The 22,883-nt window shown below is 50.8% G+C and overlaps 1 protein-coding gene across 3 annotated transcripts; it reads left to right on the top strand.

Annotated features, from left to right (window-relative positions):
- Positions 1-165: 165 nt before the first annotated feature.
- EPHB4 (EPH receptor B4) lies at positions 166-22,559 on the top strand. Of its 3 annotated transcripts, none has more exons than XM_080940759.1 (17): positions 166-680; positions 3,785-3,855; positions 3,960-4,247; positions 7,229-7,625; positions 9,612-9,767; positions 10,333-10,665; positions 11,768-11,892; positions 12,472-12,637; positions 14,221-14,323; positions 14,449-14,513; positions 14,613-14,726; positions 15,442-15,689; positions 18,215-18,430; positions 19,336-19,485; positions 20,155-20,348; positions 20,524-20,679; positions 21,618-22,559. In XM_080940759.1, the coding sequence occupies exons 1-17, from the start codon at positions 629-631 to the stop codon at positions 21,745-21,747; spliced, it is 2,964 nt and encodes a 987-aa protein (XP_080796885.1). In that variant the 5' UTR covers positions 166-628; the 3' UTR covers positions 21,748-22,559. The 3 variants fall into 3 exon arrangements, with proteins under 3 accessions (XP_080796885.1, XP_080796884.1, XP_080796883.1); XM_080940758.1 differs by having other exon boundaries at positions 11,741-11,892; XM_080940757.1 differs by having other exon boundaries at positions 14,449-14,726.
- Positions 22,560-22,883: the final 324 nt, after the last annotated feature.

The following is a 22,883-nucleotide window of genomic DNA, read 5'->3' as shown; positions in this document are numbered from 1 at the left end:
CAGCTCCCCTGCCCACCCACCCTCCAGAAGAAGCCTGGGCTCCAGGGTGTTGTGAGATGGGGCGGGGGGAAAATTCTGACACGGGACTGTCTCCGCCTCCTGTGTGCCCCTCCCTCCTAGGCCAGGCGCCGCCCGACTCAGTCTCAGTTCGGCCCAGCCCTGGCCCAGCCTGTCTCCTTCCCTCCTGCTCGGTCCTCACTTTGGCTTCCACCCTCCTTGACCGCGACCGGCTCACTCAGTCCGGCGGCGCGAGAGCCACCAACTACTCTAGGGAGCGAGGGAGACCGCCAGCAATCGGCCCACCCCAGCCAGCGAGGGTGGGACCCCCGAAGCCCCGAAGGGACCCCTAACTCTCAGCCACGTCCCGATCTCCGCCCGCCCAGCGACGGCCACTGCCAGGACGTCCCCCCTCAAGGCTGGCCTCCCCGCGCGCGCGCGCTGCGGCGGGGACGTGGGGGCCGCACCTGAGCGCGGGTGCCCGGCGCGCCCGCATGGGCCATCGCTGAGAGGCCCTCGACGGAAAGTCCCAGCAGCAGAGTCGGTGTGCACCCGCCCAGGGGAGGGTCAGACCTGGGGGGGCCAGGGCCCCCCAAACTCGGATCGTATTCAGCCAAAGTGAGGCGGCGCCATGGAGCTTAGAGCACTGCTGTGCTGGGTTTCCCTCGCCACTGCTTTAGAAGGTGAGTTTCCTTGGGGGTGCCCTATGTTCTTGGGGTCCCCAAAGTTGTGCCTCAGAGTGCAGAAGCTGGTCTTTCCTTATCCCAACTCCGGCACCCCCTAAACACTTCGGACCAATAGCACTAGAACGGGAGGGGGCGGGGAGGAGGCGGCCTGGCGGGGAGTGGGGTTTTTCTTTTGTTTGGGAAAGAGATGGAGTCGAGAGCTCAGACCCCGGACCTTCCCTTACCCAACCTTCTAAACTCTCAGTCCTGATGCCAAAGGCCCATGACAGCCTTCCTTTTCCTGCCCACCCTAATATTCAAAACTATTCCCCCAAAGTTTTTATTCTCCTCCACCTCTGGCTAAACTCCAGGGGAAAGTTCCTGAAGGGGCACTTGCAGGCGAGGCAGACCCCAGCTAGGCCGTAAAACGACCCCCACCGCCAGTTCTCTAGCATTCACACCTGGACTCCGCCACCCCACACCCCAGTCAGGATGGCCCCATCTGCAGCCCCACTCTTAAGCTCCCAAATGGCTGGCCAGCCTACTGACCTCGTGCGTGCAGACTCCCTTTTCTTGTTTCTCTCAAGGCCGTACCCTAAGCTTTTAAATGTCATTCAGCCCTCAACTTTTCCCAAGACTGTGGCTTTCTTGCAGCAATGAAAGCCCACAGAAACTGCCCAACACCGGCATGTGTCGGCCTAATTCACCCCAGCTGGTCACCTCCTAGCCCGCCTCAGATTTCTGTTTTTTTTTTTTTTTCCCTTCTGTATTACTCTCCAAATGCCTCTTCAAATCTGTGAACCCCTCACTCCACGTCTGTACAGGACCCATAATCCCCCCTTCCCTGCCTCCATAATCTCTTCTCAATAAATTTGACTCCCCCCACAAACTCCCTTGCTAAGAATTAAAGGAGTATCTGGGGAGTGGGCCATGGGAGTAGGGGTTCGATTGCTGACCGATGGAATCAAAGGAGCTTGGACGATCCTGCTCCCCCTAGGCTGGGGCAGTGCTGTTCTTGGCTGATCAAAGTGTGGGAATGGGGTGGGGGTGAGGAAAGGCTTTAGGCTCCCGGAGAGAAGGAAGTCAAACGGGCAGAGAACCCATGAAGTGTGTTTGGAGGGAAAGACGGATGCCAACAGGAAATGCCCCTTCTTACGTGCGTTACCTGATGGTTCGCAAGCCCCTTCCTACACCTGTGCCAAGTGCGTTTATTTTACTGGTATTTTTGCCTTGCTTTTAAAAGCGAGTTCTTGTTTCCCTCTTTTCACAGGTGACACCCTGAAGCTTTAGAAATGTTAATTAGTTTACCCTAGGCCACATGCCCTAAAGAAGGTGTAAACAGAGAGGTGGGAGGGGGAGGCTGACCCGGAAGTAGAGCCCGGAGGTGCGAGGTGGGTCTGGGAACTGGTGGACTGAAGTGAGCTGGAGGCAAACCGGTGTGATCGAAGTGCAGGGAAAGTGAGTCTGAGTTCAGCTTAGCCAGCTGAAGAGCAGCCCGAGTGTAGCACAGACAGTGTGTAAATTGGAGACAGGAAAACGCTATCCAGGCTGGAACAATGGAGGGTGGGGACGGCAGCCTCTATCCACCCCCTTCCCAGAACCGTGGGCATCCTGTCCGAATGCGTTCTGCGGTCTCGGTCTCCTGCCACCCAGGAGAGGGGCCCCTAGGCTTTGCCTCCAGCTGGTCAGGTTCCTGCCTGCCCCCTACACCCAGAGACCTCCCTGGGAACTTTGAGGCGACACCTCCCTCTTCCACCTCTCTCTCAACGTGCCCAAGGGGAGGGTGGGACCTGGTCCCAGGTGTTCTGCTGGCTCCCCTCGAGGCCCACTCTCAACAGCAAGTGGTTCCCAGACTCCTGCCCCTTCCCAGGATGCCCCTGTCCTCACCTGGGGATTCCCCATCCCCTTTCTTTGTATTGCCAGAGGTCTCTGCACTTCTCCTAATCCCTTTCTGGGTCAGCACCATGGCCACTCCCCTCAAATGATCCCAGAGCTCTGCCAGGTGTGTTCATACACAACCCCCACCCCACCCCTAAAATCTCCTTTCTGTCTCCTAACCAAGTCCAGATGTGGGGAGGCCTCTGCCGGCGGGAACCCAAGAGACCGGGCTTCCAGAACTTACAACTCTGGTGGTGGCAAATGGGGGAGGTGCTCTGCCTCAGGCGAGGAGGGCACCACCTTGAAGGATTGGGGTGCCTGGTGTTAAAAGGGGGTGGGGACTGGGATGAGGAATAGAGTTGGGATGGAAGCCAAGTTTGGCACTTAGGAGAGGGAGGGAGTGTGGAGCCCAAGACAGGCCTGTAGGAAACCTTAGCTTCTATCAGCAGTTTTCTGCCCCAAGGGGCAAGGCCAGGACTGGGTTTGTCCTGGTTTTTGTTTCTAGACAAGATCTCATGTAATTCCTACTAGTGACAAACTCACTATATGGTGGTGTCTGGTCTTGAACTCTTGATCTTGCTGTCTCCACCTTCCAAGTGCTGGGATCACTGGAATGTGCTGCCAGGCCCAGCTTTTTTTTTTTTGTGATGCTGGGGGTGAACTAGAACCTGACCACACAAAGCAAGCACTCCAGCTGCGCCCTGCCCTGACTCCCCTGACCCCCCCTCACTTTGGCAAATGCTGAGATTTAGCCCAAGAGCGACTCTTCTTTGGGCTTCCCTAGTTGTGTGTGCTTTTAACTTCCAGCGTGGGTTCCCTCGTTTTTCTGGATACAGCCCCTCTGGGTAAAACTAGAAGCTGTCCAGTGCCCACCAGCTGCTGGTGGCATTGGGGACAGGGCAGTGGGCTGGTGAGAGGGTTCATCAGGGAATGCTACCTCCAAGCCTGAAGACTTGCGCGCGCACGCGCACACACACACACACACACACACACACACACACACGATTTTCTTTATGTGAGGTGGGGGACAAAGAGGAAGAAGAAGAGTTCTCTTGTGCTGAGGTGCGCGGGTTGGCTCTCTCCTTTCACCATGTGGGTCCCAAACATGAAACTCAGATCTGCGGCTTGGCGACTCTCGAGTCGTTATCTCTTTGGCTACCTCCGAGAACTAGAAAGACACAACCCACTCCCTTCTCATTCCCATGTGTTCCCAGCAAGCTGTTGACTTTGTCTCTCTGTCTTAGAGACCCTGCTGAACACAAAACTGGAGACGGCGGATCTGAAATGGGTGACTTACCCTCAGGCCGAGGGCCAGGTAAGAGCTGGAGGGGAGCTGAGGCAGGAGGTTGCACAGAAACACTCCGTAGCCCCTCTGACCCTAGCTAGAGGCTCTGACTGACAGCTTCCGTCTCTGCACAGTGGGAGGAGCTAAGCGGCCTGGATGAGGAACAACACAGCGTGCGCACCTACGAGGTGTGCGACTTGAAGCGTCCAGGGGGCCAGGCACACTGGCTGCGCACTGGCTGGGTTCCAAGGCGAGGTGCTGTCCACGTGTACGCCACCATACGCTTCACCATGATGGAATGCCTGTCCCTGCCGAGGGCCAGTCGCTCCTGCAAGGAGACGTTCACCGTCTTCTATTATGAGAGCGAAGCTGATACTGCCACGGCCCACACGCCGGCCTGGATGGAGAACCCCTACATCAAGGTACCACAGTGGGGCTCAGCAGCCTCTCTAGGGCCTTTGGCGGGATGGGTGGGGCTACAAGCAGTTAAGTCTGGGAAGGGAAGCAGAGTTGTGGGTGAACTGCCTCTCCTGTGTAGGGAGGCCCAACTTCAAGCTGCTTTCATGACATCTCTGCAGACCTACTTGCCGACCTGCTCACTTTTGGAGCTCTCATGAATTCATTTGTAACCCTGTCAATACCGGGTCCGCCCGTACCCCCAGATCTGTATATTACCTGCTACTTCTCACTGTCTCCTTTCAGGTTCTTCCACACAAAACTCTCACCTGCCTTTTTGTTTGCTTTGTTTGTTCTTGTGTAGCCCAGGCTAGCCTCGAATTCACTGCACAACTAAGGCTGGCCTTGAACTCCTTATCCCTCTTGCCTCTACCACCTGAGTGCTGGGCTTATAGGTGGGTGCCATTGTCCTTGGCTCCTGGCTGTCTTTTTACTCAGTTCTTGGTTGTATTTTGGGACAAAGTCTACCTATGTAACCTTGGCTGTCCTGGAACTCACTCTGTATATCAGGCTGGCTTTGAACTCACAGAGATCCACCAGCCTCTGTCTCCCAAGCACTGGGATTAAAGGTGTGCACCACCCGCCTTTCTTATTTATTTGCTTGTTTGATTTGTTTTCGTAGCGTAGGCATCCTGGAATGGGAATTGCTGGTAGTTGTAAGAGCTGTCACATAGGCTCTGGGATTCGAACCATGTCCTCTGTAAGATCAAGTGCTCTTAACTATTGCTCCAGCCCTGTCTTTTAACTTCCGGTTTCCAGCACCAGCCACATCTTGCCTTTCTAAAAGTTGAGCTATTGGCCAGACTGGCTTTGAAACTTATTGGACTCAAAGTAATCCTCGGGTTCAGTTCCTCCACTTTGTTAACCCAGAAAGGTACCAAAGCCGGGGCTGTGAGGGAGGAAGGAAGCCTGGGCTAACCTGAAATGGCTGATCCTCCTGCCTCTACCTCCATAGTGTTGGGATTATAGGTGTAAAAGCCATACCTGACATCTTTCAAACAGTTTGTGTTTATGTGTGTATGTATGTATGTGTGTGTGTGTGTTTGTATGTACTGTGTGCATGTGTGATTATGATACAGTGGTAATCTGGAAGTCAGTCAGAGACAACTATCAGAAGCTGGTTCTTTCCTCTCACTTGGGTTCCAGGCACGGAACTCAGATCCTTACATTCGGTGACCTTTACCTTTACCTCCCCGGCCGTCTTACCAGGCATGTTTTTTTGTTGCTGTTGGTTTTTTTTAAAGAATTGTTTTTGCTAGGCTTATTAATTATTTTATATGTGTGGGTATTTTGTCTGCATGTATTTTATTTATGTGCACCCTATGTGCAGGCTTGGTGCCCAAGGAGGACAGAAAAGGGTGTTGGGTTGCCTAGAGCTGGAGTTAAAGATGGTTGTGAGCCACATTGTGGGTGCTGGACATCGGACCCTCTGTAGGAGGGATACGTACTCGTGATTACTGAGGTAGCTCTCCAACCTTTGTGTTTTTTTTCTCTTTCCTTTCTTCTGTTTTGCTTTTTTTAACCCCCCCCCCCCCCCCCTCTCTCTCTCTCTCTCTCTCTCTCTCTTCTCTCACTATGTAGATCAAGTTAGCCTTGAACTCAGAGACCTGTCTGCCTGCCTCTTGAATGCTGGGGTCAAAGGTGTGTGCCACCATGGTCAGGTTTTTGTTTTTGTTTATATATACATCTGAAATTAGCTTGAATTAGCTGACTTCAAGGGTGACCATAAACTTCTGCTCCTCCTGCCGCTACATCCTCAGTGCTGGGATTGCAGGAGTGTGTTAGAGACTGCGCCCAGGGCCTCCTACATGAGCCAGCTTTTCTGCTTCTCCCCCTAGAAGATGAATTTTCATTTTTACAAATCTTCACGCAGAACTAGTTACAGATTTCCCATGGAATGTCAGCACTGAGGTGAGGTCTTACCCTCCAGAACTGGTGGCTGCCCTCGCCATGGCTCCTGCCGCGCACAGCGATCTGTCTGTGGTTCTTTTGTTTCTCCTTGGCTCTGAGGTCATGGTAGCTACCAATATTCCTAGAACAGATGAATCACTGGGAAACTGAGACAGGGCGAAGTCAGAAGTGCAGCTCAGCAGGCATTGGTGGGAGGCACAGAGGTGTGGATGGAGCGGGGCAGGTCGCTCAGTTGGTATAGTGCCCGCCGAGCAGTCACAAAGCCCTGGGCTGGACCCCAGCATTGCCTGACTAAGAGTGGTGCCTGCCTGACTTCCCAGCACTTGAGGGGTGGAGGCAGGAGGATCTCTGCCTGGTCCGTAGAGTGCTCCAGGTCGGCCAAAACTGCAGAGAGAAACCCTGTCTTGGAAAAACCTTAGTGGTCTCAAACTTGCTATGTAGCCAAGTACATGTATGTGTGTGTGCATACATATAAATATATGTACTTACACATATGTATATATGCATGTACATATATGTATATAAATATATTGCATATGTGTGTATATATGTATGTGTATAGCTATATACACATATATGCACATATTGTATATAAATTATACATGTATGTATATATGTTTATGTATAAATATATATATGCACATATGTATATATGTATATATGTGCATATATATGTCTGTTTAACTATATACATACATATATACATTTATGTACATGAAACACACATATATGACTATATGTTGTGTGTATACATGTTTATGTACAAATGTACATGCACATATGTAGATATACATATGTATATGTATAAATATGCAAGCACTTTATATACAGGTATGTGTACATGCATTATGTGTATATATCATATATTCTATATATACATTTTGTGTATATATACACACACACATACATACACATGCACAAAATCCCTATCATGGAAGGTAGAAAGCAGGTTCTCCACAGGGGCTGAGATGGTTGAAGGGATCTGTGAAGAAGGGAGTCCACCAGAGACAGTGGTGAACCTGGGTTCTCCCGGCAGGTGGACACGGTGGCCGCAGAGCATCTGACTCGGAAGCGCCCTGGCGCTGAAGCAACCGGGAAAGTGAACATCAAGACGCTGCGCCTGGGTCCTCTCAGCAAAGCCGGCTTCTACCTGGCTTTCCAGGACCAAGGAGCCTGCATGGCCCTGCTCTCCTTGCATCTCTTTTACAAGAAGTGCTCCCGGCTGGTCACGAACTTGACCTACTTCCCGGAGACGGTGCCCCGCGAGCTCGTGGTGCCGGTGGCGGGTAGCTGCGTGGCCAATGCCGTCCCTACCGCCAGCCCCAGCCCCAGCCTCTACTGCCGAGAAGACGGTCAGTGGGCTGAGCAGCAGGTCACCGGCTGCAGCTGCGCTCCAGGGTACGAGGCCGCAGAAGGAAACAGAGTGTGCCGAGGTGAGAACCGCCCCGGCTCATCCTTTACGATCTGGGGCTCCCTCCACCCCTGTTTCATCCTTAGCATAGTAGAAAGTGTCTAGAATTCTGTAAATTTATTGGTAGTAGGCTCTAGACGCCAGAGCACAACGTTTGGAGATCCATTCTTTCCCCAAGTGGGTCCCGGGGACCAGCCGCTATTCAGCCTTAAAACTCCCAAGCTCTGTATGAGCAGAGTTACATCCTCCGCCTTGTGGTTGTTTTTGTTTTGTTTTGGTGGTTTGGTTGGGGGGGGGGTTATTGTTACGTATTCATTATTATCTTTTAAATACAGGTGCCAGGGATTCAAACTTAGGTCTTCAGATTTGTGTTTTCATTTGTTTATTTTGTTTAGAGATTTGCTTGTTTCCGTGTGTGTGTGTGTGTGTGTGTGTGTGTGTGTGTGTGTGTGTGTGTGTGTGTGTGTGTTTGCTAGGGGGTGTGGCTTGTGCTGTCAAGGCCCTTGTGTGGTCAGAGGAGGTCGGAGGTCAGAGGTCAGCTTGCAGGCACTCAGTCAAGTCATTAGACTTGGTGGCAAGCACTTCTGCCCTTTGAGCCAGCGTGCTGTCCCGTAAATGACTTCGTTTCCACAAACGCCCATCTAAAATTAGCCAGTCATTACTTTTGGAATGTTGGCAACATCTGTGCATTTGGATTGGGATCTGAGATTTTACATACCATCCTAAACACAGGACTTTACAAAGTCCATCCTAGATGCTGCAACAAGCTAAAACATTGTCTTTGCTCATGACTTCAGTGTTCTGGGAGCTCCTGAGGCCGTCCGCTGCATCTCCTGGTATTTTGTTTGTGATTTTTGTTTTTGTACTGGGATTAGGTCTTGATTTATAGCGCAGGCTGCCTTCCAGTTCATAGATCCTCCTGCCTTAGCCTCCTGAGTTTATCACTTTGACTGGCTCGTCTCTTCTTTGGGTTTTTGTTGTTGATGTTTTGTTTTTGTTTTTATAATTTAAAAAGATGTTTCAAATTATTTGTATATGTGAGATTATGTGTACCTGAGGTGCCCTGTCTCCCCTGGGGCTAGAATTTCAGGTCACTGCTGTTCGCCACCCAAATTGGGTGCTGGGATCTGAACTCTGATCTTCTGCAAGGGCGCCGTGCGCTCGTAACCTCTGAGCCATCTCTCCAGCCCTTATTCTTGCTCCTGAAAAACAGTGTCACTGTATAGCCCAGACTGGCTTTGAACTTGCCTCTGGCTTCCAAGTGCTGTCTGTAATTACAGGATGGGGAAAAATGTCTGCCGCCTACCATTCCTGTGTGCTTTCTTAATGCCTCGCACGTCATGTGCTGGCTATCTTGTGTTTTAAAAAGTAATTCTATATATTTGCAGTGTGCATTCAAAGTTATTCGGATGGCTGGGAACGTGGCAGCGAGCTTGGCTGGTGTGCACAAAGCCCTGGGGCTCCATCCTTTCTACCTTGTAAAGTAGTGGTACACACCTGTAATCCCAGCACTTGGTGATGGGGAGGCAGAGAGTTCAGAAGTTCAAGGTTATCCCTAGCTATATGTGGAATTTGAGGTCAGGATATATAAGATGCTGTCTATAAGTCAATTAATGATAGTCTGAGAGGGTTTACCAGACTGCCACGGTCAGGATTAGGCAGAGTGAAGGATGAACCCCTTTTTCCTCTAACTGGCCAGACTCTCATTCATTCCTGAGCCCTGCGTGCGGGTTTTGTTTTTGTTTTAAAGTTGGAAGATTCTTTTTAAAAAACTTTTTTTTTAACTTTATGTGTATGTTTTGCCTGTGTGTATGTATAGATATCTGTGGGCTATATTTCTGTCTGTGGTCATAAGGGGGCGCTGGGTTCCCTGGAATGGTGTTTGTAAGGCACCTCATTGGGCCTGGGAACTGAACCCACATCCTCTGGAAGAGCAGCCAGTGCTATAACCACTGAGCCATCTCTCCAGTCTTTTGTTTTTTGATCGAAGTCTTTGTTCTCTCCTCAGCCTGTGGCCAGGGGACCTTTAAGCCCCAAATAGGAGAAGAGCCCTGCCTGCCGTGCCCAGCCAACAGCCACTCTAATAACATTGGCTCTCCTGTCTGCCTGTGTCGGATTGGCTATTACCGGGCCCGCTCAGACCCCCGGAGTTCACCTTGCACCAGTAAGTTTCTACTGTCCAGGGGTGAAGGACATCTGATGTTGTCCTGTGCGTAGGTCATTGGGAGAGTGTGTGAACTCCCCGTATGGTCCCTGATACAGTTTTCTGTTGCTGTTACAAAAATACCATAATAAGAAGCAATTAATGGAGGAAGGAATTTATTTTAGCTTAACTCCAGGTTTGTGGTCCATTGGCATGGGGAAGTCAAGGCAGGAATAGAGAGAAATGAATGTACCCATGTTAGCTCAATTGTTTGCTTGCTTGTGCTCAGCTTGATGTCTCCATTCTCACATAGTTTAGGACCCACTTTGTAGGGAATGGTGCCACCCACAATGGGCTGGGTCCTCCCATATCACATACGTACCCACTGGCCAACTTAACAGGCAATATCTCATCAAGACTTTTCCCAAGTGATTTTAGGTTGTAACAAGTTGCCAAAGATAGACCATCCCAGCCCTCAGGCTTCCCAGGTTTAACCTTACCTCTAACACTTCTGAAGATGAGTGTGACTGTTTGTCCTTTAGGGTAGTCTCCTCCTACACTCTACCTGATTCTCTTTTTCTCATAGCCCCACCGTCTGCTCCAAGGAGCGTGGTTCACCATCTGAATGGTTCTTCCCTGCACCTGGAATGGAGTGCTCCCCTAGATTCTGGAGGTCGAGAGGACCTCACTTATGCCGTACGCTGCCGAGAGTGCCATCCTGGGGGTTCCTGCTTGCCCTGTGGGGGCGACCTGACCTTTGACCCTGGTCCTCGAGACCTGGTTGAGCCCTGGGTGGTAATCCGAGGGCTGCGTCCTGATGTCACCTACACCTTTGAGGTTGCTGCTTTGAATGGTGTGTCTGCCTTAGCCACCGGACCACCTCCTTTTGAGCCTGTCAATGTCACCACCGATCGTGAGGGTAAGACTACGGGACAGATGGGAAAGGTGTCGACAAACTGCTTGCTGAGCATGTAGAAGATTCTAGGTAGAAGTGCAGTGCCACAGAAATCAACACTTAGGGAATGGAAGCAGGAAAGTCAGTAGTTCAAGGTTATTCTCAGCTAATACGTCAGACCCATTGGCAGAAAATACTGATTTTTTTAAAAGAAAGTAATAGAGGGGATAATGGGACCAAAGTATATTATGTGTCCATATGGGAATGTCATAATAAAGCCTTCTGCAGGGTCACTATGCTCTTAACAAATTTTAAAGGAAGGAAGGAAGAAGCAACATACTTATAACCATGGTCCCAGTATTTGGGAACTGGAGGCAGAGAGATCAGAAGTTCAAGGCCAGCCTGAGCTACTACTTGCAACTCTGCCTCACAGAGGGAAAGTAGGTCTTAGGTACTGACTCCGCCCCCTGCACCCTGGGATTACAAGTGACTGACATCTGCCTGGCATCAGTGTTGGGGTTCAGATTCTTATGCAGCAGGTAATTTGCTACCTGGGCCATCACCCCAGGCCCAGAGTAGTTCTTCCCCTTTTTTTTTCTTCAGCTTGCTGTGTAGCTCAGGCTGGCTTTAAACTCAGCATTCCAGAGTGCTCAAAGGGAACTGTTATTTTATTATTTTCAAAGGTGCATTCACTTATATGGGTGTGCCTACATGTCTCTGTGTGGACCATATGGGTGAAGGTGCCCAAGGAGGCCAAAAGAGGGTATTGGATCCTCTGGAACTGCAGTTAGAGGCTGTGGTGAGCTAAGGGATGTGGGTGCTGGGAGCCAGACCTGGGTGCTCTGCAAGAGCAGTAAATGCTCTTAACCAGGGAGTCACCTCCGGCTCCTCAGAATAAATTCATAGAGGTATTAGGAGAGGTTGCTACGTATTGCCCTGGAGGAAAAAAAAATTAGGAAAACAGAACTCATAGGTTTGTGGTCTGGCTTAGTGGTAGGAAGTTTGTCTAGCAAATGTAGGGCCCTGACCGCACCCCCAGCACAGTGGGGTGCGGGTAGGGCGAGAACTGGAACCCGTTAATTGCTAGACTTTGCAGCAGGGCGCATTGGGTTTCTGTCTCCTGCAGTGCCTCCTGCAGTGTCTGACATCCAGGTGACCCGGTCCTCACCCAGCAGCTTGATCCTGTCATGGGCTGTCCCCAGAGCACCCAGTGGGGCTGTGCTGGACTATGAGGTCAAGTATCATGAGAAGGTAAGACTAGGCTGTGTCCCAGGCGGGGGACTGGTGGGCATTGAACAGGAGCTGGGATACCTGGTTTTGAAGATTGTAGCTTCAGGTCAACTGTTAACTTTACAACCACAGGCCAGCCCTTGGGCCTCTCTAAGCCTTGGTGACTGTTATCTATAAAATAGTTTAAAATATATATATATATATATATATATATATATAAAGAAGTGTAATAAATATATAAACAATAAATAAATGTATAAATACAATTTTTATTTTAAATAAATATATATACATACATAAATATAGTTATATACCAGTCACATAGAACCACTGTAAAGGGTTGTCAGAATGGTTTAGTGGTAGAGCCCCTGCCTAGAATCCCCCAGTGAGGGGCAGTGGCTTGGCTCTGTGGTGGAGTGCTTGCTTGGCATACAAGATGATTTAGGTTTGAGTTCCAGCATCCCCAGAGAGAAAAAATAAGTTGCTAGAAGGATTAAATGATCCACACTGTGGGTTAAAGTGGGAGTGAGGGGGTACGGGGAGGAAAGCCGCAGAGAAGGGGGACTATCTTACGGCCTATTCCTTCCTCCTCCTGCACAGGGCGCCGAGGGCCCCAGCAGCGTACGTTTTCTGAAGACATCAGAAAACCGAGCTGAGCTCCTGGGGCTGAAGCGGGGAGCCAGCTACTTGGTCCAGGTCCGCGCACGGTCCGAGGCCGGCTACGGTCCTTTTGGTCCAGAGCATCACAGTCAGACTCAACTGGATGGTGAGTTTGGGGTTTCCGGTGGAAGTTGGGAGAGCTGCCCTTCACCAGACGTGGCTTCTTTCCTCAGTGCCAGCAAAGTCATCTGCCTTGCTTAGCTTCAATGCTAAGCCCTGGCCAGCAAAAGCAGCCTAGAACCTAGACTAGAGAAACTAAATCCATGCTCTGGCTGTGAAGCCTGCTCTGTTCTTCGTTCTTAGCAGCAGGTTGACTCACCCGTTCCCTCTTCCAATAAGATGAGGATAACCATCCACCCTCTGTCGCAGAGTTCTGAGGCAGCCCGTGCTCTTTTGTTTTCCTTTTTTTTTTTTTTTTTCTTTCTTTTTTTTGAGACAGGGTTTCTCTGAGTAGTGTAGCGCTCAGTGTTCTGGAACTTGCTGTGTAGATCAGGCTGGCCCGGAAATCACAGAGATCTACCTATATCTTCTGCTTCTCAAGTGCTGGAATTAAAGGCACGCTTCGGCATTGCCCGGCTTAACTCCATAAAGTTTTGAACAGCTCCATGTTTTTTTGAGACGGGGCCTTGCTATGGAGCTACAGAGATGTTCTTGAACTTTGACCTTGCAAGGCTGAACTCAAGTTGCAGCGATCCTCCGTGCTAGGAATTACAGGAGTACCCCACCATACTTGGCTCCTTCCTTCCTTCCTTCTCAAATTTTCCCTTTTTTCTTTTATGCTTTTAAAGGATTTGCGTAAGTGTTTTGCCTGCATGCATGTCTGTACACTGCGTGTATGGACTGGGAATTCTGGAACTCGAGTATTTAAGCTTCCCCCATGTGGATGCTGGGAAGTGAACCCAGGTCCCCTGGACGAGCCGCTAGTGCTCTTAGCTGATGAGCCCTCTGTCCAGAACCTCTTTTTGTCATTTAGAGATAGAGTGTCATTGTGTGGCACAGGCTGGGCTTTAATTTGGCAATCCTCCTGCCTCTGCCTCTTAAATGCTGTGGTTACAGACATAGACCATCATCTTATTTTTCTCAGTGCTGACGGGCCTTGCGTATGCTAGCCCAGCACTCCACCACTGAGCTATAGCGTGGCCTTTATTTTTATCTTGAGATAGGGTTTTCCTAAGTTGCTACGTTGAACCAGAACCCGCTACTGTAGCTCAGGCTGGTGTAGAATTCTCTAACCTCCCGCCTCAGCCTCCTGAATGGGATTACAGGTGTATGCTATCACCTTCAGACTGTCACCCAAATAAGATTTTCTTTGTTAAGGACACCAAAACATGTCATAAATCAAAATCAAAATTTTCTTTGTTAGGGAGGTGGCTCAGTTGGTAAAGTGCTTGCCAGGCAAGCATGAGGAATTAAGTTTGGATCCGCAGCACACATGAAAGTAGTGTGTGGTCACCTCCAATTACATACACACACACACACACACACACACACACACACCCCACCGCCACCAAACAAAAAATTCTCCCAACATCACTGACTGTGGCAAAGCTTGGACACCTAGCCCATTGTCCTCAATCTGAGCTCCTCAGCTGCTCCCTCGGTTCACACTGTGCTCAGGAGACCTGGGGTCATTGCTGGTGGAGTTGAGGCGTGAGGAATGCTCATCTTTACCCGACCTCTTCTCCCCAGAGAGCGAGAGCTGGCGGGAGCAGCTGGCCCTGATCGCAGGCACAGCCGTAGTGGGCGTGGTCCTGGTCCTGGTGGTCGTGATCATTGCAGTTCTCTGCCTCAGGTAAACACTCCGGCCTGCACATGCCCGTGGGAGACCACCTGCCCACACACCCTCTCGACCTGCCTAATAATGCAATCCTTTCGTGCTTCTTTTCATACTTTTTGCTTCTTTTCTCATGGCTACAGGAAGCAGAGCAATGGGAGGGAGGTCGAGTACTCGGATAAACATGGGCAGTATCTCATCGGGCACGGTACGTGGGTCACGGACGGGGAAACGAACTGTGGGCTCACAGGACCTTGGTCCGAAGGAATTTATGTCCTGATTAATGGGCTCCGGTGTGACTCCTTAGGTACCAAGGTCTACATTGATCCCTTCACTTACGAAGACCCTAATGAGGCAGTGAGGGAATTTGCCAAAGAGATCGATGTCTCCTATGTCAAGATTGAAGAGGTAATTGGTGCAGGTAAGAGGAACAGGTCGGGGAGCTTCAGGGGTGGCTCAGTCAGTAGAGCATTTGCCATACAATCCTGAGAACCTGAGTTTGATTCCCAGTCCCATGTGGAAAAGTGCACATACCTGTAATTCCAGCTCTGGGGTGGGGGATGGGGAAGAGGGGTGGGGAGGGTCTATGGTGCTCACTGGCATAGCATAGCCAAACTGAGAGACCCTTTCTCAGAAATCAGTGGCTGGCTGGGTGTGGTGGCACACACTTAATTCCAGCATTCAGGAAGCAGAGGCAGAGCACTCTCTCCTGGTTTTAGGCTAACCTGGTCTACATAGCAAGTTTCAGGCTAGCCAGGGCTACAGGTTGGCTGAGGATAAAGGTGACTGAAGCCAAGGCTGATGACCTGTGAGGGACCCACATGCTGGGAGGAGAGAACTAATTACTGAAAATTGTCCTCTGAATATCACATAGTCATCGTCCCACACATGTACAAATGTATGCGTAACCTTAAATGTAATTACAAAAATAAGGGGAAAGGTGGATGAGGTAGAAGAAAACACCAGATGCTGACTTATGGCTGCCATCACACACACACACACACACACACACACACACACACACGTGCACCTTCGAGTGTATGCGCATACACCACAAAAGTAGAAGCCTGGGCCATGGGAAGGAAACAAATGGGTGAGAACAGGAGAAAAACTGACCCTCTGCATTGTGGCTGAAGGTGAGTTCGGTGAGGTGTGCCGGGGTCGGCTGAAGGCACCAGGGAAAAAGGAGAGCTGTGTGGCCATCAAGACCCTGAAGGGTGGCTACACGGAGCGCCAGAGGCGTGAGTTCCTGAGCGAGGCCTCCATCATGGGTCAGTTTGAGCATCCCAACATCATCCGCCTCGAGGGTGTGGTCACCAACAGCGTGCCTGTCATGATCCTCACGGAATTCATGGAGAACGGAGCCCTGGATTCTTTCCTTCGGGTGAGCCACCCCACCCACCTTCACAACCACTGCATGTTTCTGGGGTGTGCGGGGATGGGTGAGGAGGCAGGGAGGGCTGGGTTCAGAAAACAGGATAAGACAGAATTCATGCCTGCAGTCCTAGCATTGGAGTTGATGAGGCAGGAAGCTTGTGAGTTTACATCAGCCTGGGGATACAAAGCCATTTATTTCTAGGCCAGCTTAGCTGGTATTGCATAGTAAGACTCTACCTCCAGAAAGGAAAAAATAAAAAATAAAAAAGCTAAATAGTTTTAAACATGGAAAAAAAAGTTCAAACCAGATCTTGAACAGTGACTGAATTATTTAATTGATTTATTTTTTTAACATTACTGAAGATTCAAACCAGGGTCTCAGATAGGCTCCACAAACTCTATTGCAGAGCCACGCCCAAGCCCCTCACTGGGGGATTCTAGGCAGGGGCTCTACCACTGAGCCACGCCCCCAGCCCCTCACTGGGGAATTCTAGGCAGGAGCTCTACCACTGAGCCACGCCCCCAGACCCTCACTGGGGGATTCTAGGCAGCCTCCATCTACTACCTGAACTGCATTCCTAGCCTGCCTTCCTGTTTCTTTCTTTCTTTTTTTTTTTTTTTAAAGATTTGTTTATTTTATGTATATGAGTACACTGTAGCTGTCAGACACACCAGAACATCGGATCCCATTACAGATGGTTGTGAGCCACCATGTGGTTGCTGGGAATTGAACTCAGGACCTCTGGAAGAGCAGCTAGTGCTCTTAACTGCTGAGCCATCTCTCCAGCCCTCCTGTTTATTTCTTATTCTGAGCTCCTGTCTACACTGGCTCTCTACTCTAGCTCCCCCCCAACACACTTTCCTTTTATCTGCCAATTAACTCTTTCTCTTCTGCCATCTTTCCTTACACTCATCATTTTTACTCTGCAACAGGACCTTCACAACATAGACTCCTGTGTCATTGTTGAGGGGGTCACACTGCCCTTTATGGATCTGCCTCAGCATCTGTAGGAGTCTGGGTGTGTCTCCCTTGATGGGACCCATGCAGTGTGTAGCACAGCTCCCCTGCGTGAACCAGCCACCCATGTCTAATTTCTGATTTATCAGGACATCAGAAAGAGACTTGGAAACAAGTTAAACGACTCTATAGGGAAGAAGCCATTAATTTAGAAGGGGTGACATTCCGAGGGACAAATGTTACAGCTCTTCAGCATGTCAGTCTCATTTCAAGGACTCTCTAGGATTTAGGGAGAGACACACCAGCATGCTGCCTGTCATCCTAGCTACTTGGGAGAATGAGGCACAGGATTACAAGGTCAAAGCCAGCCTGGGCCAGTTGAAGAGAGTCAGTCTCAAAACAATAAGAGGGAAAAGGCTATTATGTAGTTTAATAGATTGCATATGTAGACTCCCAAAGTGAGGGGCTGGGGGCGTGGCTCAGTGGTAGAGCCCCTGCCTAGAATCCCCCAGTGAGGGGCTGGGGGCGTGGCTCAGTGGTAGAGCCCCTGCCTAGAATCCCCCAGTGAGGGGCTGGGGGCGTGGCTCAGTGGCCAAGCACTTATAAGGTTTTAGGTTCAGTTGTCATCACTGAACAAAACAAAACAGATTTTGGATGCAGCCTCCTCGTTCTTCCCTTCAGGGCTGTAGAGGGTGGGTCCCCTGCATCCTGAGTTAAACCCAGATGGGGTCCACTTAGTTTGGTTATTCTGGTTGGTATAGCTGTCAGGGCAAATGGACACATATCAAGGTTGGGCACCAGATCTCATCTTCCTCACCAGGTTGCTCCGTTTCACAGTGTTCTCTTGTGTTCGCACACAGCTGGTCTGAGGCCTTTTCCCCATTGACGGGCAGCTCAGAGTCTGGCCCAACACTGCCTATCAAAGCTAAAGACTTCATCAGAATTAAAATGTCAGCTGAAGCCATTAGTAATGGCTTACATGTATAATCCCAGAACTTTGGGTTAGGTTGGGCTACATATTGAGACTTTGTCTCAAAAAATATTTTCCAAAGTAAATAAAGAGTTAGGTGTGCTGGTTACAGTTAGAGCACACCTGTAAGCTGAGGCAGAAGGGAAACTTCAAGGCCAGCCTGGGCAGGGTAGTAAAATCCAAGTTAACCAGCTGGAGATGTGTGCATAGGGTGATCCTGTCAAGAAGGCCGATTGAGATGTGGGAGGTGGACTTACAAGCATCTCTTTATGATATGGGAATGGTGAACCTACATCTCTAAAATGAAAGAAAACTGGCAGGCATGATTGGTTCATGCCTATATAAGTTCTGGGCCATCTAGGGCTATAAGCAAGACTTTGTCTCAGAAGCAAAAACCAGAGTGTGATGAGGACCTGTACCTCGGTGTTGCTCTAGCTGGCATAATTTAGGAAGACTAATCCGGCTGTCCGAGACAACTGAGTTTCCTTGCAGGTGAACCTAGAGATGGGTAGGTGAACGGCGGCTGTGGTGAATGGAGAGGCCAGGATGGCAAAGCACGGGCCATCCGTCCTGAACAAGCCTTTCTCTTTTGTCTCCTCTCCAGCTGAACGATGGGCAGTTCACGGTCATCCAGCTGGTGGGTATGCTGCGGGGCATTGCCTCGGGCATGCGGTACCTGGCTGAAATGAGCTATGTCCATCGCGACCTGGCTGCCCGGAACATCCTGGTCAACAGTAACCTGGTCTGCAAGGTGTCCGACTTTGGCCTCTCCAGGTTCTTGGAGGAGAACTCCTCTGATCCCACCTACACAAGCTCTCTGGTGAGCCTGGGGCCAGGGATACCAGCTAAGCATTCGAATGGGGGGTTGGTTGGTGGGAGAAACCACAGGCAGAAGTATTGGCAGCTTTGCTCCCGGAGGAGAACCAGCTTCCGGTATGTGAGGAAGCAGCTGTAGAGATGGGGTTTGGAAACCAGGAAGAAATGAGACCAGCTGGGAGAAGTGGCGGTTGGGATGACACCTGTCATCCCAACCAGAGGAGGTTGAAAGGGGGGAAACTGTGTGATGGTGGCCAGCCTGGGCTGTTTAGGTGGATCCTAGATAGAAAGAGAAAGAAAACCAGAGGAGGTGGTGTACACCCGTAATCCCACCATAGAGGAGGGGGAGGCTGGAGGATCGGAGGAGTTCATCTTTCGATAGGTGGCTAGAAAGCTGGAAGCACGCATGGGTGGCAGGTGATTCTGTTCCTAGAAAACATCACAAAACAAGACAAGGGCCTGGAAGTAGAGGGGAACACAGAAGTGGGGAGGGGGAGGGGTCTGTCTTATTTTCTTTTCTGACAAAGATAACTGAAGATAGGTTTATTTTGAGCTCACGGTACTAGGGACATCCCGTCACAGTGATCAAGCCGAGGCTGCAGGAACTGGGAGCAGGTGGTCACATTGCATCACAGTCAAGAAACAGAACAATTAATGAGTGTGTGTGGCCAGCTCTTGCTTTGTCCTTTTGATCCAGTGCCGGGGCCCCAGCCCAGAAAATGAACGGCATTACCTATTTTAAGGCTGGGTCTTCCCACCTTGTGAACCCAGCTAAGATAATCCCTCAGGCACTGCCACAGGCTCGTCCTTTAAAGAGTCCAGATTCTACCGAGTTGACAAGACTTTCCCTCCTGGATGCTGTTCCCAGGTCCTGCTGCCTGGCTTCACCTTTTCCGGCTTCTTCCACAGGGAGGAAAGATACCCATCCGATGGACGGCGCCAGAGGCCATTGCCTTCAGGAAATTCACATCTGCCAGTGATGCCTGGAGCTATGGCATTGTCATGTGGGAGGTCATGTCTTTTGGGGAACGGCCATACTGGGACATGAGCAACCAGGATGTAAGTGTCCCAATATTATGCCACGATTTCCTGGATATTCTCTCAGGATAGTCTATCATGTATCCTGGGTGCAGGAGTGGGGGAATAGGGTTTCCAGACTCTCCCCCATCCATGTATGGGCACAGAGTTGGCTGCAGGGACTACGGGGCAGATGAGTCAGAGAGTACACTCCTTGCCATGCAAGGGGGAGGGTCTCCATAATCGCATTGCTGGGGTGTTGGGGACAGACCTATCCAGGGAATTTAATTGGCCCACCAGCATAGCCAATCAGTCAGTTCCAAGTTCAGTGAGAGACATCATCTCTGAGGGTGGAGGGGCTGGAAGCTGGCCCCGTGGGTGAAGTGCTTGGAAATGCAAGCGTGAGACCTGGAAACCTCAGGGAGGTGTGAGAGCTTGTCTGTAATTCCAGCACTTGGACTGTAGAGACCGGAGATTCTGGATCAATCTAGACTAGGAATCTATAAGTTCTGGATAGAAGGCAGGGTTGGGAGGTCACACTCTAGGCTGAAGCTCGGGAGCTGTCAGGGTGGGGGTGGGGGAGCGTTCTCAGCCAAGGTAATTTGCATCCTCCTGGGACTCAGGGATCTCTGCTTTGGGGTGGGTGCCTGTGGTTACTTTGGGGAATGGTTCTCTCAAGCCAGCTTCACCCAGTCCTCCATGTCGCTGTAGGTGATCAATGCTATTGAACAGGACTACCGGCTGCCCCCTCCTCCAGACTGCCCCACCTCCCTCCACCAGCTCATGCTGGACTGTTGGCAGAAGGACCGGAATGCCCGGCCTCGCTTCCCCCAGGTGGTCAGCGCTCTGGACAAGATGATCCGAAATCCCGCTAGCCTCAAAATCGTGGCCAGGGAGAATGGCGGGTGAGGACCCCAGAGAACAACCCTGGCTCTGCCACAGCCCAAGAGCCCTTCTAAGTGGCCCTGGAGCCCATCCCTTTGACTGTATATGGATTGGTCTGTGTTGGTCTTCCCAAAGCCCTCTGATGCGGTAGCTGACTTAGCATTTCTCTCCATCTTTATCCTCCCCGCCTCCCAGGGCCTCACATCCACTCTTGGACCAAAGGCAGCCTCACTACTCCGCTTTTGGTTCTGTGGGCGAGTGGCTTCGAGCCATCAAGATGGGAAGATACGAGGAAAGTTTTGCAGCGGCCGGATTCGGCTCCTTTGAGGTGGTCAGCCAGATCTCTGCAGAGTAAGTGGAAAGGACCACAGTGGGGGTACAGAGCGCAGACGGTGCCTGGGAACATCGGGTATAGGAGGCCAAGTCAGACCCTCACCTTCAGTAGGGACCTCTGAGATCAAATTCAAGGGCGGTTATACTGGTGGCCCAGCACTGCCCGCAAAACTAATCATGACAGAGGCTGAGCCCCTGGATCCTCCCGGAGCAGCAGTGGCTGGCTATCGTTCACTCTGGAGCCTCCTTGAGCCTGGGTCATCTCCCTTCCCATTTCCAGTCTGTATCTGTGTGTGCGCTTCTATCTACATTCCAAACATCCCCTCACAGTAATGTGTCAACTCCGGCTCTCTTTTCCCACCCATAAAAGGAGAGAACGGGACTGAGATTTGGAAATTCCTTCTTAGCTTTGATGTTAAACGGTTTTATGATTCTATCAACTCCCAAATAACTGTTCTCTTGCCTGTCTGTACTTGGAGCACCTCCTTCCTCCCTCCTCTGGTTCCCTCCCAAGGCTTTTGCTTACCCCAGCTTTGGATATAGGGAAGGCACAGGCTGACGTGGGGAGGAGGTAGCTGAGGTAATATTCCGCCATGTGTGCTCCTGGGAAGCTGAGGCAGGAGGACTTTTCAGTTGAGGCTAGTGTGGGTTATATGTCAATACTTTATCTCAAATAACCAGTGGCCAGACGGGTCCCCAGGCTCTTTAACATCCTCAGTGAGCCAAGTGCTCCCTTTAAACCTTTACCTAGGTGGCCCCTTTCTGTATTTCTTTCTCCTCCAAGGCAGTCTCTGCAGCTTCTTCCCCCTAAAATATCTTTGAGGACTTTCTCTTCCCTTCCCTTACTGAGGCTGCTCATTAAAGACTTGGTGCCTTCCTCCTTACTCTCGCCGTCCTCCTATGGGCTTCCCTATTGGCTGGTCCCCAGACTCATCCAGCCTTCTACTCTTCCACAGGGACCTTCTCCGAATTGGAGTCACTCTGGCAGGACACCAGAAGAAAATCTTGGCTAGTGTGCAGCATATGAAGTCCCAAGCTAAGCCAGGAGCCCCTGGTGGGACAGGAGGCCCAGCCCAGCAGTTCTGACCTCCAGGGACTCACCACCCCAGAGCAGAGTGTTCTTTCCAGGGGCAGTTGGATGGGGACTCACAAGAGGAGCCCCTCCCCCTCACCACAGCTTCCCATTGGATTGCACTTTGAGCAGAGGGGATAGGAGCTGTTGGTCCTGGAGACCCGGGACTTGGGAAACTGCCATATGGGAGGAGTCATACATGTGCCCTCCAGGCGGGGAACCCCAGACTCAAGAGTGAGCCTTTCCCTCAAGACTGGGCAAAGAAACATCCCTACGTCTCTAATCTCCCATCTTCCCAGAGGGCTCTCTCCCCAAGCGCCTTCCACCTCAACGGGCATGTCCCTGCAGACCAAAGAGAAAGGGTGACCAGCCTGCCAACTTGGGAGTGGAAAATGCAGTCCCAGGAGGCAGGAAGGGGCTGTCAGGACCTGGTGATGTGATCATTGGATTCTGATGTCCCAACTTGCTGTCACCACCAAAGGCAATCATTTTCCCCTTGTAAATGCCCCGCCCCTCATCTGCCTTCATATTGAAGGTTCTGGAGTTTTACTATTTTTTATTGTTTTTTTTTTCCCCTCATCCCCCCCACCCCCGTTCAGATTTTGTATGTTGAAGGGTACCTGGTTCCACTGTCTCCTGTTGGGAACAAGGACCCATTGATATGTTCTAGAACAGTGCCTTGTAAATGCCACAGCCTTAGACAGTTCCTTCCTCCTTCCTTCCCCCCAAGTGCCCCCAAGCTGTGTTGTGAGTGGAGGGAGGGGGGTGTTGTAAAAAGGGACAGGAAGGTGGCGGTGGTCAACAGAGGCAGACACAGGTGCTTGGAAGGGGGGGTTCTTAAATTATATTTAAAAAGAAACTTTTTTTTTTGTATAAATAAAACAAAATGGGCTATGTCTCAGTACTGACCAGTGCCTGGGAGCTGGGATAGACCAGATTTCTGAGAATAGGGAACCCCTAGGGGTCTGGATTTGGAGGGTCAGGTCAGGTGGTGGGATTATGGTGTGGGGAGGTATTGGGTGTTGGTTCCCAGCCCCAAGGTGTTTTGTCTGGGTTGGTGGGAGGTGAGTCACTGGCAGCTGGTGCTAAGTGCTCCAGCTGCCCCTGCCAAGAGCCTCAGGCACCTCCGGGGTGGGGCTGCCACCTCCTG

This window comes from Micromys minutus, assembly GCF_963924665.1.
Source record: "Micromys minutus genome assembly, chromosome: 29".
Lineage (NCBI taxonomy): Eukaryota > Metazoa > Chordata > Mammalia > Rodentia > Muridae > Micromys > Micromys minutus.
This window is presented reverse-complemented; position numbering and strand designations above follow the sequence as displayed.

Excerpts from the sequence above, each read along its gene's own strand:
- EPHB4 (XM_080940757.1), top strand. The coding sequence starts at position 629 with ATGGAGCTTAGAGCACTGCTGTGCTGGGTTTCCCTCGCCACTGCTTTA. Across the intron at positions 7,626-9,611 it reads AGGAAACAGAGTGTGCCGAG|CCTGTGGCCAGGGGACCTTT; the intron begins GTGAGAACCGCC and ends TTCTCTCCTCAG. Across the intron at positions 9,768-10,332 it reads CCGGAGTTCACCTTGCACCA|CCCCACCGTCTGCTCCAAGG; the intron begins GTAAGTTTCTAC and ends TTTTTCTCATAG.